The 16,311-nt window shown below is 40.4% G+C and overlaps 1 protein-coding gene across 1 annotated transcript; it reads left to right on the forward strand.

Annotated features, from left to right (window-relative positions):
* Window positions 1-1,523: 1,523 nt before the first annotated feature.
* LOC120557366 (protein bicaudal D homolog 2-like) lies at window positions 1,524-15,999 on the forward strand. The gene is made up of 8 exons (XM_039797628.1): window positions 1,524-2,051; window positions 6,951-7,163; window positions 8,620-8,772; window positions 9,366-9,830; window positions 11,117-12,109; window positions 12,449-12,600; window positions 13,095-13,326; window positions 14,658-15,999. The coding sequence occupies exons 1-8, from the start codon at window positions 1,812-1,814 to the stop codon at window positions 14,658-14,660; spliced, it is 2,451 nt and encodes an 816-aa protein (XP_039653562.1). The 5' UTR covers window positions 1,524-1,811; the 3' UTR covers window positions 14,661-15,999.
* The last annotated feature ends 312 nt before the right edge of the window (window positions 16,000-16,311 follow it).

The raw sequence follows: 16,311 nt of genomic DNA on the forward strand, positions 1-16,311 counted from the left end.
GGGCATACAGAACGCTCTCGTCTCAGAGGAAGAGTCACGGAGTGTAACCTGCGGCCCCTTTCGGACGTTAATATAATACAGCCATGCTTTTGCTTTGGGCTAGCCATTATATTATATTGCAGCGAACGTTATCTGTGTGGAGCTTTAAAAAGCGGCATTGACCACGGTCCGGACTTTGAGAAGCCCTGATCTAAATTATGTAGCATTTAAGAACTTAAATTATACTTTCTGTCTACTTACAACAAAAGGGCCTATAGAGTGCTGTTCCACATCCCAGGCCAAAGCAGATCGAATAAAAATGGTAATATTTGTCTGAAATGTTCAGAAGCATAGATTAAAATTAAGAAATATCTTCTAAATAAATTAGTTGTGTGCCACTCCTATAATGTAGGCTACATACAGTGTTGGTAAAAGTCCACTTCCATATTCCTGAAAAAGAAACATTATCATGATTTCTTGGTAGAGAGTGGTTGAATGATAGAGACAGAAAGCGATATATACTAGTATAGTATATAGTAATATAGGCCTATATAGGTTGAATGGATTAACATTACCCCATGGTGAAAGACCCAGAGACCCAGGAACACAGGTATACACACAATGTATGTTCAGCTGCAGGTGAATTCTCCAGGTAGGTGTAGCAACAACAGAATCATCAAACAGAAAAAGGTGACAACTTCCTGAGGTCAAACTACTCTGCCAAGTAGTCTATTGTGCACAGACAGAAGGAAAGTCCCAAATGAGAAGGTTTTACTTTCACATTTGTATGAATTTGTTTTGTAACGCTATGTTGTAACGCTGTTACAGTCTTGAAGTGCAGGGTGGTTCGAGGCTAAATGACAATTGTTCAGTCACGTAGCCTATTTAATGAAAGAGTTTGATCTAGATGAAAAACATTTTTATTTGGCATTGAGTCAGTTATGCCAGTAAACACTGTACAGACATTACTGATGTAAACAAAGAAAATAAACACATTAATATATGTTTTTTAAATAGTGTCAGTCCATGTAGTTAAGCAAAAATGTTACCTCTTTGGTCCGCCTATGGTTCCAGCTTGCTTTTATGCATTTATATACATTTTAAATGGAATATTTATTGGGTTCAAAAAGACAGAAAGAGACATATAGGCTCTAGTATCTTATGACAGGTATTTTCCTGACATTTCATAGACTACACATTTAATAAGTTTATCCGAAAATATTCGACAGTTAATTAATTATGAAAATAATCGTTTCTTTTGCAGCAACATAATCACAAATTGTGCCTTTAATAAATAACATGCACTTTGTCTCGTGGGTTTAGATCATAGACTTAATATTTAGTCTATGGTTTAGATGTAGTTTTATTATAAAGTCTCTAGATGGCAGTGGTGTATTGAAATCTTCAGGAAGTTAATGCATCACGTACAAGCCCACGCAGTGCATTCTGGTAATTGAAGTCAATAAGCAGCTGCAGTACGTATTCGTTGAGATACTGACATCACACTCAAAACTACATTTCCCTTCCCACTCATACCGATTTGAATGTGGTGCAGGAGTAGCTTTTTCCAATCGATGATCTCAACTGAAGTTTCCTCTGTCAGCTTCGTGAAGAGGTGGAAGAAACTCCTCGAGAATGACAAAAGTATCGCCTAGGTTCAGCATCGTTGAAGTTTGCGGCGGGGAAAGGCAAAGGGAACTTAATGCCGTTTAAGTCCCAACTATGCGGTTCAAACAAAGACGGCAGTGATTTTTGGTCTTGGTGGTTTTCTGCACTGCCCCTGCTAGCCAGGGTTGGGTCCCGTTACAGTTGGGAGTCGGCGGCTCACCAAGATGTCTATGGAGGAGCAGGAATATCCCGAAGCGGTACTTGTGACAGAGGCCGGGCCGCAGTGGCTTCGAGTCGAGGTCGAGCGTCTTACCAGGGAGCTCCGTGAGACCACCCATGAGAAAATCCAGGCGGCTGAGTACGGGCTGGCGGTGCTGGAGGAGAAACAGCAGCTCAAGCAGCGATTTGACGAGTTGGAGACCGAGTACGAGACGGTCCGACAGGAGCTGGATCAGCTGAAGGAGGTAACCGGAGGTCATAGCCACGCAGCCAGACACTCGAGGGTCGTTGTAACGTTAACCGAATGTTAATTGTATCGGTATGTGAACACATGGCATTTAAACAAGCAAATATTGATGTTATCAGCACGTTAAGATTTTGGTGCAGCAACGGTCAGCTGTTTACAAACGGATTTGTGATACGTGTCACGCAGACCCACACCGTCTGTAATCAGAACCATAAATTAACAGTAGCTACTTTTTGGTCACTTGCCCGTACTTGCTCTTCTTGGTATGTAAGGTTGACGCCTACAAATCAGACATATGCAGCTGCAGCAGTATGTTAAATTTAGATGCCTATGTGGCCAACCTGCTCTTAGTTTATTGGGTTTAAAAGTAACAGGAAGGGTCAGGCTCGTTTCAGACGTGTTCATCAGTTTAAAGTGAATCTTGAGAAACCTAATCTCCCTCCATGGTATTTTTATAACTCCCCTATCCTGATGTCCTTATTATGTATCCTGCTTTTTGGAACCCACAACTACAATAGGGCTGTGCTCTATTAAAGAAATTCTTAGTCAACTAACACTCATTCAATTGCATCGACTAATCGATTAGTTGATTTAATCGACAGATCTGTAAATCTGAGTTTCGCCGCAAAGAGTCATGCAAAAGCACCACTTTAATTCTTGTGTTTACCAGAGATGTGCTCGTACGTTTCTTGGAAATAAGTCATTCAGCATGAAAAAAAGCATAAAACATGACTAATTGACTAATTTAATCTAAGTTGACTAAGACCAAAACGACCGATTAGTGGAATAATCGACTAAGAGAGAGCAGCCCTAAACTACAGTGATAGACTCTGGTTTCCTTGAATTTCTCCTACATCTTTTTGGGATTTGTTACTGGGCTCGGGTCAGTAAAGCATGCAGTCAGCTGCCCGAGACTGGTTTTACCCAACAAGTTTTAAGTTTATTTCATGTGTATAGCACTTTAAAATGCAAACAAGTTTTGCACCAAAGTGCTTCAGAAAGACAGACATACTGTATATGTGTACAAGCATAAAGATATGTGCATAGATGTTGTGGAAATAAAACAAGATTAAAAATGGAAGCAAGTTTAAACACAATCTAAACCCAGGGAAATGGGTAAAACAAAAAAGCCAGAGAATAAAAGTGAGTCTTAAAAGCATCAATAGACTCTGTCTAATGGCCTCTGGCAGGCCATTCCAGAGCCAAGGAGCCCCTACAGAAAAGCCTTAAAATGTTATGACTTTATGCCAAATGTCTTTTCGCATTCATTATGACTCCAACAGAGTTTTTTTCTTAGTGTGAACATGGTAGCCCGTCACATCACCCATTGATCTCAGTTATTGTCATTGGAGCCCGAAATTGCAAAATTAGAGAATGAGGAAGAGCCTGGGTAAACCTGGGACGGGAAAAGCAGCGACCACCACAGCTGAATGTGAGAGACCCATTCGGACACCTGTCATTCAAGCAAACATGGCCCAAAACATGCATTTTGTCCTAATAAACCAATGATTTTTGAAATTCCCACGACTTTACTGTATTTATCTTTACTGTATTTCAAGAGAGACGTTGGGATTTTCCCTTCTTTTCATTATACTCAGTCTTGCAGCCAGTTTTAACAACCCTTTTAGAGGAACTGCATCCTACAGAAAGGCACTTCCACATTCACTTCAACATTCAGCAGTTGTGGTCGCTACTTGTTATCGACTATGCCTCCTTCGCTCACTCTTTAGTAATTTAGTGTATTTGATATATTTTTTTATTGTGTGGTGTTTCACTGTTAGCCAGAAAGCCACAAATGCATAATATTGTGTACAGATAACCGCTCAGAATAGTAAACAAGTTAATGGGCTCAGATAGAAGATAGAAGTTTACTTGTGCTGTTTTAAAAAAAAAAAAAAAAAAAAAAAAAAGGCTATGTTTAATCACAAGCGTTACTACACATTACTAAATTCATGTTGATAGAGTCCAATTTTTAATAAGGGCTGCAACTAATGATTATTTTTATTAGTAGGCTAATTAATCAGCGTTTATTTTATGTTTTGATCTATGAAATGACTCAAAATGGTAAAAAAAGAAAAGGCCTGTTATAAATTCCCACAGCCCAAGGTCATGTATTCAGGTTGCTTGTTTTACTCAACCAACAGTCGAAACCTTAAATATAATCCTGTACTGTCATATATGACAAAAAAGCATCAAATCCTCACATTGAAGAGGCTGCAACCAGGGAATGTTTGGCATTTAATTGACCTCCATCCATCCATCCAATCATATTTCGTCCGCTTATCCGGGGTTGGGTCGCGGGGCCAGCAGCTCCAGCAGGGGACCCCAAACGTCCCTTTCCTGAGCCACATTAACCAGCTCCGACTGGGGGATCCCGAGGTGTTCCCACACCAGGTTGGAGATCTAATCCCTCCACCTAGTCCTGGGTCTTCCCCGAGGCCTCCTCCCAGCTGGACGTGCCTGGAACACCTCCCTAAGGAGGCGCCCAGGGGGCATCCTTACCAGATGCCCGAACCATCTCAACTGGCTCCTTTCGACGCAAATTGACAGATTGACTTATTGTTACAGCTGTTTTCTAATTATAAATTACACCCCCAGACTCGCTTGAGTCCTCACTGTATGAGTTCCAATGACTTATTCTCAGTTGTGTGTGTTGATGGTGATTTTTGCCTACATTACGGTAGTCATCATGGCATAGACCACAGTCCAGTCACTAAGTGACTCATTGTTGTAGTCATTGTCTTGGTATCTCATGATTCTGACTATTACTTCTCTTTTTAGAGTATGTCACTGATTTAGGAGAACTTAAGGAATCCTCTGTCAGCATCCACTCTGCTTCAGGTTACAGATCGAATCCTATTATGACTGACCACTGCTTGTCACACGCATCTGTTTGACCGGAAACTGTTGAGGAAGAAAATGAGGGGTTAGATGCTGGTGGGAAGGAGAACTACAGCTCCGTGGTGGGTTTCAGGACTTTCTTAGACAGTAGTTGTTACATCACTAGTTTGGCTCAGTGTCCCTGCTTTTGGGCTGGATGTCTACAAGCCTCTAAGTCAGGTGGCTGCGGGAATCATCTCAAACTGTTCACCCTATTTAAGCTATTGTTCTGATTCTGTTAGCACTGTTAACTTAAGCCTGTACACCTTTCTTGGTATCCAGCCATTATTGCATTCACAACCCCACTAGGGGTCATCTCCATTAGACCCTGCCTTGCCCACCTCTCTGCTCTGGAAAGGCCTTTATTGGACCATAGAGTAAGTGCTTTTCAGTGCATCACCAAGCATTCTGTGAAGTTTTTATGTGGTTATTGTGGTCCAAAGTGACTGAATATGCCCAAAATGCAGCAGCATTTCAGACAAATTGCAAAACCATTTCTTGGTTTATTTTCATTATATTGCAGTCATTTTTAGAAACTGTACCTTAGTAGGATGGAAATTTATTAAAGAAGTAACTGATGATCACAATGTGTGATTAGGTTTAAAGGTCCCATGACATGGTGCTCTTTGGATGCTTTTATATAGGCCTTAGTGGTCCTCTAATACTATATCTGAAGTCTCTTTCCCAAAATTCAGCCTTGGTGCAGAATTACAGCCACTAGAGCCAGTCCAACAATTCAATTCAATTTTGACAACAACAATGAGCTTTCCTTAGTATGTGCCATTTCTGTGTCTGTAGCTATTGCGGAAGGGGGGGGGGCAAGGTGGAGGGTGGGGGTGTGGCCTTGACCAACTGCCACTTTGGTCGTTTGAAAGCCATGATGTCTCTCTCTCATGGGTGGGCCAAATTCTCTGGGTGGGCAAAGCAGAGAAAGGGGAGGTAACCTTTGTCCTTATGACCTCATAAGGAGATGATTCCAGGTTGGCCCATCTGAGCTTTCATTTTCTCAAAGGCAGAGCAGGATACCCAGGGCTCGGTTTACACCTATCGCCATTTCTAGCCACTGGGGGAGTATAGGCAGGCTGGGGGAATCCATATTAATGTTAAAAAAACTCATAAAGTGAAATGTTCATGCCATGGGACCTTTTTAATACGAATACAATTTTTTTGCCCTGAATTAATATGTAAGGGAGTGCTGCTCACACCCAGGGTGTGTACAGTTCAAAAAAACAATGTAAATCAAATGGTAAAGGTTGGGTCACTGTAGGAAATGTAAGACTTTTGCCCCCACTGTCTAAAAAATTGGGGCATTTACAAAATTGGGGGGCACTTAAAAAAAAAAAAAAAATAGTGCATAAAGTTGCGGGGTTTTTTTTAAGTTAAATGAGTCCAGATTTAAATGCATACTTAGTAATCACCACCTTTTGCCAACATGACTAAATCAAATGCCTACTGCAGTGGCAAATTGGGCATAAATGTCTGCAGCACAACGTTTTATTGAAATGTAATACATTTAGATATTTTCAATGTTTAACTGTATGTGGTTGTCTTAACTCAGATTTCCAAGACAGACCAAACTGAATGAGAGGTTCTTGTTCCCTTGAGGATTGGACAACTGCAGCCTCCAGCTGGCTCCAGCTTGTCATGATGTGACCATGACAAATTCCATTACATGCAGTTTTATTAATTAGTCCTTGGGTGCAATAATCTCATTGCATGCTCTGTTAGTGTGTAATATGAACCTCATGACATAAAACCAAAATGCAACCGCAACATTACTTGTGAGTGAATGGTCTTCTGTAACACAAAAGGCAAACAGACAGCCAGTAATACATTCTGTGAATGACAGGCCCTTGGTTTTTCGAATAAACACTGTGTAAGATAAGCCTTATCTATTGCCAGTGGTGGTTATTGTGGCCATACTTGTGGTTCTGTGTGCGCGTTTTAAAACAGCCCAGCTATTAATCCTCGAACAAAGTAGTTTCTCCTGATGTTTATTCTTTCTCTCTGTCCCAAGGCCTTTGGACAAGCCTACTCGGCCCACAGGAAGGTGGCAGCAGATGGGGAAAGCAGGGAAGAGTCACTGATCCTGGAGTCTGCCAGCAAGGAGGCTCTCTACCAGCAGAAGGTCCTAGACTTGCAGAATGATCTCCGACAGGCCAAAGCCTCTCTCACCAGTGTACAAGCTGAAAACGATCGCCTGTCGTCCATTGCCCTGGAGATGAGAGAGGTGATCATTTAATTATACAAATATTAAAAAGCAGATTTACAATATTAATTTTGTGCTCATTTTAAATAAAATCTTATTTCAGTCATGCTGGTCCTAATTTATAAAGAATATAAAATAAATCTCATAATCTGTTAAACTATACAGTGGTGCTCATAAGTTTATGAACCCATGCTAAAAAATCATCTTTTGGAAATTGATCTTAATGCCTTAATGCCCATAGAGGCAGGCAGATTGTTATTTTTAAAGGCCCGTTATTTCATGGATCCAGGATACTATGCATCCTGATAAAGTTCCCTTCGCCTTTGGAATTAAAATAGCCCCACATCATCACATGCCCTTCACCATACCTAGAGATTGGCATGGTTTTATTTCAGTTAGCCTAATAGCTGGTTTGATTTGCATCGAGAGATAATTTTATGGAAAGTACCCCATGCCAATCTCTAGGTATGGTGAAGGGTATGTGATGATGTGGGGTTATTTTAATTCCAAAGGCCAAGGGAACTTTATCAGGATGCATAGTATCGTGGATCCATGAAATAACTGGCCTTTTAAAAATAAGAATCTGCCTGCCTCTATGGGCATTAAGGCATTAAGATAAATTTCCAAAAGATGATTTTTTTTTTTTTATTTCCCATCTTTTCAGTCAACTTTAGCATGGGGTCATAAACTTATGAGCACCACTGTACCACACTGTCTTGATTAAGTCAGTACTGTATGTGTCGATGAAAACTGGATCTTACCGAGTTGATATTTCTTTTGTGTACTTCGAATATGTTAAGCTGAAATTGCTCCCTCAACGTTGTTGACACACAGACCAACAGTTATGCCTGTGGTGTGTTTTTATACTAGCCTTTTGTGTTGTCAAACTGGAACTATTTCTCCTGAATCAAATGTTAAGTGCTAAAATCGGGATTAGTTTTTCTCACTGCTGTAAATGGGAGCCATTAACTTTGAATCAAATAGCCTATGTGTTTGAAATGGTATTCATCTGTTAAAATCAATAGTATGAAAGGGAAGGTTAGATATCTGTAGTTTAGACTGACATGGAGACCAGACCATCACTTGTTGTCAGGGTGGGTTGTGAGCGAGTAGAAGTTTGTGCATGTTTTGGAGGATTGCCGTGAAACCAGCAGGAAAGATGATGTAATGGTCTACTGTGAGTGACACAAAGGATGTCCTCCGCCTGGGCTCTCTGTCACATGGATTGGTAAGTGGACCATGTCCTCCTTCCGTCATTACAGCCGCCTGCCAAAGTCTTGCCCCTGTGGTATGTGAAACCTGCTGATCCTCATTTCACTTGACCAGACACTTGCAAGGATGTAGTTTGCACTACCTGGGTGAAATTTGTTTGTTTTTTTAACTCAAAGGTGGTCAGCATTTATTTTTTAGTTAGAGTTTATTGTCATGCAGCCTCCCATAACATGTCCTCTCTTTTCCACTCTCCTCCTGTGTGCAGAATTGCGAGCTGGCAGAGCTGCAGCGAGGTCAGCTGCGTGATGACATGAGAGAGTGCAAGGTGCGGGAGGCTCGTCTGCTGCAGGACTACAGCGAGCTGGAGGAGGAGAACATCTCTCTTCAGAAACAAGTCTCGGTGCTGAGACAGAACCAGGTGAGACTAAGAAGAAAGAACACGATACTCGCTTTGTTACACGTCTTGAACTGGGTAAAAATCATAGAAAAATAGCAATTTTTTTCCTTTTTTTTATGACTAACTACATTATTGTTTTTTTGTTTTAATATAACGTAAGAACACTTTTTTGCACTCCTCTTTTGTCGGGCAGGTGTGTAAGATATGATCAAAGGTAGAAGATCAAAATTTGTTCAAAGAAAATCCCACACACTGACCATTACACTAGCAAAAATGTATTTAGAAAAATACAACGTTTCGGTCTCAGACCTTCATCAGGTAAATAATTATAAATAAATAATTAATTTATAAAAAATAAATAAATTTACCTGATGAAGGTCTGAGACCGAAACGTTGTATTTTTCTAAATAAATTTTTGCTAGTGTAATGGTCAGTGTGCGGGATATATATATATTTTTAATATAACCAAATATTTAAAATATATAAAGTTTTTGTTTCATGCTCACTGGACAATATTATGAACATTTTGGACAATATTAGGCACTTTGGCATAATGAAAGACAATTGACTACAATTATTAACCGTTTTATTCACGTTTTTGACCATCTGCTAAGGTGGAATTTGAAGGTCTAAAGCACGAGATCAGCCGTGTGGAGGAGGACTCCCAGTGCCTACACAGCCAGCTGGAGGAAGCCATGCGTCTGAAAGAAATCGCCGAGCGGCAGCTGACGGAGGCCTTAGAAACGATTAAAACCGAGCGTGAGCAGAAGGCCACTCTTCGCAAGGAGCTCTCCCACTATATGACCATCGGCGGCTCCGTGTACAGCAGCGCTTTCAATATCTCCATCGACAACCTAAAACTCCATGATGATCCCTCCGCCATCACCGAGCCTGACAACGACGATCTAATCCGAGGCTTTGAAAACGGCTTGACCAAGACAGGTGAAGGTGATGAGGACTACAGACAGGCAGTGAACAAGAGAGGGGGGGCTTTCCAGCCAGCTCCGAGTCTGGTGGATGACCTGCTGAGTGAGCTCAACATCTCTGAGATCCAGAAACTCAAACAACAGCTTGCGCAGGTATGAAGTCCATGAGATGCCCTTTTGACTATCGGCACCATTACTGGCGGAATTACTGCACTGTGTTGCCTGATCCCATGATTTCAACACATTCACTGAAAGTACAGTCAACTTTCAGCTAAAACATCACACACATGCACAGAAATATTGTCTTTGATTGTTTGTTTGAGTAGATTCATCTCTGGCCTTTAGTTTACTCCCTCTGCTCTCTGAAGGTCCATACAGGCACATCCAGCTATCATGACTTTACCTAAACAAATCCTTATGGTGACAAAACAAAATTATTATTATTATATATGTGTAATACAACAACATCTTCATTTATCACAGACATTTATATAAAATAAACTTTTGGTTGAGCTTTAGTGCAGAGCCTCAAATATTCTTTTTCCAATTTAGCATTAGTGGCAATCACTCTTTAATTGTGTGTTCAAGTGATTCAGTCGTCTACTTATTGGACCAGAATAGACAACGCTTATTAAATGCACAGTGCTCATTCTCTTCACACTGTCAAATGAATCTAAAGAGAATACAGAGGTATACATTAGCATTTATTGACTAATGTCACATATTGTTTGATAGATGGCTACAATGATTGTTGGAATGAAGGTTCTGAATTTATTAAGGCTATGTTCAGACTGCGGGCAAAAGTGGCCCAAATCAGTTTTTTTGGGGGGGGGGGTCAAGTGACCAGGTCAGACTTCTTCAGAAGTAGTGAACACTCAAACTTTCCCCAAATCAGATTTTTGTTTTTCAAATCAGATTTAGACCACTTCCATATGTGGTCCTGAATCTGACCCAGGTCAGATTTCTTTCACACTGGAATCTGATACAGGCCACATTTTAAAAGGTAATGTGAACAGCCAAACAAAAAATCTGAATTAAGCATTAATACTTGCGGTGTGAACGTAGCCTTAGTTTTGTCCATGTCAAAACGGCAAAAATATATGATTTTCTAGTTGAAAATGTTGCTGCACAAGATTACTATGTACGCTCGACCTAGTCGGAGCTTTAACGGTCACCATCAAGTGCTCACAGTGTAAGTACATGGTTATTGATCATCTATGGCTATATGACTTGCATATGCATTTTTACATAGATATTTGGGCATATTTGCTGAAATCAATTTTGTTGAATTTGAAGACAGAAACTGTACTGGCTTAGACGTAGAGGGGCAAGTTGAGAAGAACAAAATGTGCATTCTTCCAGCTAGCTAAATGGCTTTTGCTCTGTTTTTGTTTTTTTAAACTGACTGAAAATGCGTTTGTTTTTATGTTCATGTTTAGGTGGAGCGGGAGAAAATGGCCCTGATCAACTCTCTCCAGGAGAACCAGAAGCACCTGGAACAGGCCTATGGGACTGTGTCCGAGCAAAAGGAAACGGTCAACAGGCTGACTGAGAACCTCACTGCAATGAGAAAACTTCAGGCCAGTAAGGAGCGCCAGTCTGCCCTCGACAGTGAAAAGGACAGGGACAGCCATGATGACGGAGACTACTACGAGCTGGACATTAATGGACCCGAGATTCTGCAGTGTAAATACACGGTGGCGGTGTCTGAAGCTGGAGAGTTGAGGCAGGAGCTGAAGACTCTGAGGTCACAGTACGAGGAGTGTCGAACTCAGTATGAACATGAGCGAGCGCGGCTGGACAGCGACGTCCAGGAGTTGAGGTCAAAGTTGGCGTCCCTGGAGAAGATTAGCCAAGCAGATCAAGCAGAGGTGGCTCGTCTGGAGAAGGAGCTCCGTCTGGTCAGTGAGGCTGCAGGAGAATCACTCGGCAGCCTTAATGTGGCCCAGGACGAGCTCATAGCTTTCAGTGAAGAGCTTGCCAATCTTTACAACCATGTGTGTATGTGCAACAATGAGACCCCTAACCGTGTCATGCTTGACTACTACAAGGAAGGCAAGGCCACAGTAAGAAGGGGGCATGAAGAGAAGGAGCAACAGTCTTCCATACTTCTCACCAACGGGCTGATCACTGAGACTGAACAGGAAAATTCCCGCGGCACCACACCTACCCCTGCCCGAGAGCAGCGGCCAGAACCCATGAACGTCTATAACCTCGTAGCCATCATCAGAGACCAGATCCGCCACCTGCAGCAGGCAGTGGACCGCACCACAGAGCTGTCACGTCAGAGACTTGCCAATCTAGAGTTGGGCACAGTGGCAGACAAGGACAAAGATGCTTGCATGGAAGAGATCCTCAAATTGAAGTCCCTGCTCAGCACCAAAAGGGAACAGATTGCCACTCTCAGAGCTGTGCTCAAGGCCAATAAACAGGTCAGAAGACCACTGTGTGTGTGTGTGTGTGTGTGTGTGTGTGTGTGTGTGTGTGTGTGTGTGTGTGTGTGTGTGTGTGTGTGTGTGTGTGTGTGTGTGTGTGTGTGTGTGTGTGTGTGTGTGTGTGTGTGTGTGTGTGTGTGTGTGTGTATGTGTGTATGTTTCTCAGAGGAAGGATGTTCATTGTTTCTCAAACTGACAAGTACAACAGAAAAGGATAATAGTCTTAGCTATCTAAAAATAACCACTGAGTTTAGACTTAACGAAAGTGCAAGACATGAATGAATGAATGAATGAATAATGAATGAATAGTTATATAAGATCTTATTCCCTTTTTAGACAGCTGAGGTTGCTCTGGCCAACCTGAAGAGTAAGTATAACAGCGAGAAGGCTATGGTGACTGAGACGATAACGAAGCTCCGCAATGAACTCAAGGCTCTGAAAGAGGATGCAGCTACGTTCTCCTCTCTTCGAGCCATGTTTGCTACAAGGTATGATTATACATAATCACTGCCTTATATCTTATCCCTGACACACGACATTTACAATCATGTGGCACCTTGGTGGTCATCACACCATAATGCACAACAACTATTGTACCGTATCTGTCACAGGAAACATTACAAAAAGTACCAAAAGAGCAATAATATTTCATTATATCCTGCTAATTCTGCCTGTTTTCAGCATCTTTTCCTAACGATGAAAAGAATAATTCAAAACTTTAGCGCTTATTCTGCACAAGTATTTTATGTCCGTGTCTGTTTGTGAGAGACACAAAGCATTGTGGGAACAGTCTGATGTAATACTTGTGTGAGTGAGCTAGCAGAGACCTCCCATCTGGAAAATGCTGTCTGGGTAATGGAGAAAACATGTGACTGCAGCAGTAGTTCACGGCAAATTGCTCCACCTGCTGGAAATAATGTTTGTCTCTTGTTTCTTTTCCCCTCTCTTGCTCTTTTTTCCACGTCCCCTCTCTTACGCTCAGGTGCGACGAGTATGTGACCCAGCTGGATGACATGCAGAGGCAGCTGGTTGCTGCTGAAGATGAGAAGAAGACCCTGAACTCTCTGTTGCGTATGGCCATCCAGCAGAAACTGGCTTTAACTCAGCGCCTGGAAGACTTGGAGTTTGACCATGAGCAGGCACGCCGCAACAGTGCCACAGCAATGGGAGGCAAGGGCAAAACAAAGGCCAAGGGAGCCTCTTCCAACCATCATGTAAGTCAGAAGCTGTTCTGCAGAACCAACTCTGAGCCACAAAGCATCAGCGGAGGCCCTGGGTTCTGCTGCAAGGCTATATGTGGCCTTTTTAAACTACTAGATCTATATTTTTTGAAGATTTGTATTTCTCTCAGGTTTTGTATACACTCACTTTTCTAACACTAAGCTGTCTTTTGGGAGGCATTATAACTATAACCCAATACATGGCATACTAATACTACTTAATACTTTTGTACTGGTAACAGTACATGGTTGTTTTCACAATGTTAGACTGGTTGAGCAGAACCACTCCTTTCTTTTGTCTTCATGGTACAATTAATATACAGAATATAGTTTTAGTTGGCAACAAGGAAGGCACAGATCTCCTGAACATGGAGTAGTATAAGTCCTATTTTCCATGTGATATTTCTATCATTATTTGGCCTGAAAACCACATAAAATTGGAAACCTAGGTGATAATTTTAATTCAACTTACAGTACACAGTGTTTCCTTTAGGATTTGTTTTAGCAGTGGGGGCAAGTCCAGTTATACACTATTATATCGAATCAACAGCCACGTGCAATTTAGCTCGCAGGTGAAGAATACAAACGACGACAATCACCAGTTAACTTAATTTAAATTTCCAAGACCAGGCTTAAATGAACTGACAACATAAGTTATACAACTTACAGTTCTCAAGGACGTACAGACACCATCTCAACTGGCTAGTTATGCTCGTGTGTCCGCGCTATTCTCCGACAATGCAGCCCTATTTCTGATATTGTGGGGGGGATTTGATTTTATTTACAGTTTACATTTGTCAGCAAATATTTAATCTACCTCCTTATTTCTCTTAAAACATTAATTTAAATGTAATCTCAATTCGTAATACAGATTTCTTTTTCTCTTACTGGTCTGAAACAGCTAGTGATATATTGATAACAAATACATGATGGTACCACTGTGACTTTCATGAAAGTTGAATACCAAACAAAAACTCTCAACAATGTTCAGTTTTTACTTCAATAGTCATGTTTTTCTTTAACACATAAGATGCTATTCTCTATTTTCTGTATCAAATACATTATGAATGCTTATGTCAGCATACAAGAGCAAAAAGTCTAAACTATTTGAATGAACATTTTCTTGAGATGACAGTCACTCATTATTGAAGCCTGCATGCACAACACACCTCAGTCTTCTGCTTTCTGCTTCAATCTAACTTTCCTAATGGCTATTTTCATTATTAAACTTCATCTCAGTAATTCAGTGTAAATTGAAATTTCAACAGTCAATCAACAATCAATTTAATGTGATCTTTCTTCTGTTTTTATCTTTCCATTTGCAGTAAATCTATCATGCCAAGACTGCTTAAGGAGGTCCGTCACTGTCCCTGGTTCCTTCACTCTCTAATCATGGTCCAAATCATGCTGTCGCTAACACAAGAACATATCCAACAGTATTTGCCAAGGGTCTTGTTTTAGAGTGCCAAAACAAGTATGTAAAATATTGTCGAACATTTTGACTGCAGAAAGAATGACTCATCGCATCAGCTGCCCACTGCAGTCCTTGAGTCTTCCAACAATATGCACCACTATTATTATTGAACCAGAGAAAGAATCAAGATGGGTGTTTTTCTGATTACTCATTGCCTGTGTTACCTTGACTGTGCACTTTTTGTTTTACTTATTTGCTCTTAGGTGATTCCCCTTTCTTTTTAGAAATCATACTAGTTGTTTCAAGTATTATACCATGTTTTTAGCAGATGTGCATGTTTATCTACCAGATTCTATGTGACATTTTCTAGGGATTCAACATATGTTGTATCCCTATTTATTTCATAGGAACAAATCCAGAAATGATGTGGTAATTCTTTTAAAACAAGAATTTTAAACTCCCTGGTTGAAATCCAACACAAGAGACTAATACACTTTTCTGCCTTAGTTGTTTTCCTTTGGGCCTTTAATGTATAGGTGCCTTTCTGACAGCCCATGGAAACACTTCCTGTTTAGCTCATAAAACAATAATGCAATATATTATTTTCACTATATGGTCCTGCAACTACAGAGCTTCAGTTTCAGGGTCTTACTACATTTTGTGGAAATGGGCGCCTCCTTTTTAGACATGGCAGAGCTGTTACAAATTCATCTATGCTTGTTATAACTAAGGAAAAGTATTAATGCAAAGCTTTTTATTTAAGGATTTCTAAGTTAAGGTCAGATGTTAATAGTATTCATAAACTTCACTCATGAAGGAGAGGTTTTTTTTTATATAATTGTTTTAATACAACTTTTTGTAAACCTAAGTCCTAAAATCTGCAAACAACAAGCTTTCAGTGCCATTTTGTATTTTGTTTATTAAAGTGCAATTTGCAAACATGGCAAGAAAAAACTACTAAATGTTTATGCTATGAAAAAAAAATATATATATATTGTACACATTGTTGCTCATACTTTGTCCTAATTGATTTTATTTGTTTTTACTATTACTGCAATTGTATTTATTTGACACTGTTCAGACTACAGGATGTCATCATCCTCTGTTTCAAAAGGGAGTTTGAGTGGCGGTGGCTGGTCAGAATACTGATTGACTGAACTTGTGGTAAAACACTAGCAAAACTCATGATTGTGGGCGACTGTCTCTGCTAACAGTTATGTCTGGTGAAGAAATAAATTAACTTTCACAATAGTGACATTTTTCTTCTTTTTTATTAAACAAGTTAACTACTATGCCCTAGTCATTTTACAATAAAGCTATTATTTCCCTGATGAATAAAATACAAATGTGACAGACTCATCCTGTATTACTTGTCAGTAGTGAGTACAATATGGATGGTTCTGTGGGTTGAGTATTTGCCTGTGTACATTACTTTTTTTCTGAAACATACGGACCAATCATCAATTGAATACAAGGTGACTTATTGTGCATACAAACATAACATAAACATATAAATTAGTAATACAGTAAATATAGACCACACCTAACGATAATAACATGTACCA

The sequence above is a fragment of the Perca fluviatilis genome, chromosome 4, assembly GCF_010015445.1.
Source record: "Perca fluviatilis chromosome 4, GENO_Pfluv_1.0, whole genome shotgun sequence".
Taxonomy (NCBI): domain Eukaryota; kingdom Metazoa; phylum Chordata; class Actinopteri; order Perciformes; family Percidae; genus Perca; species Perca fluviatilis.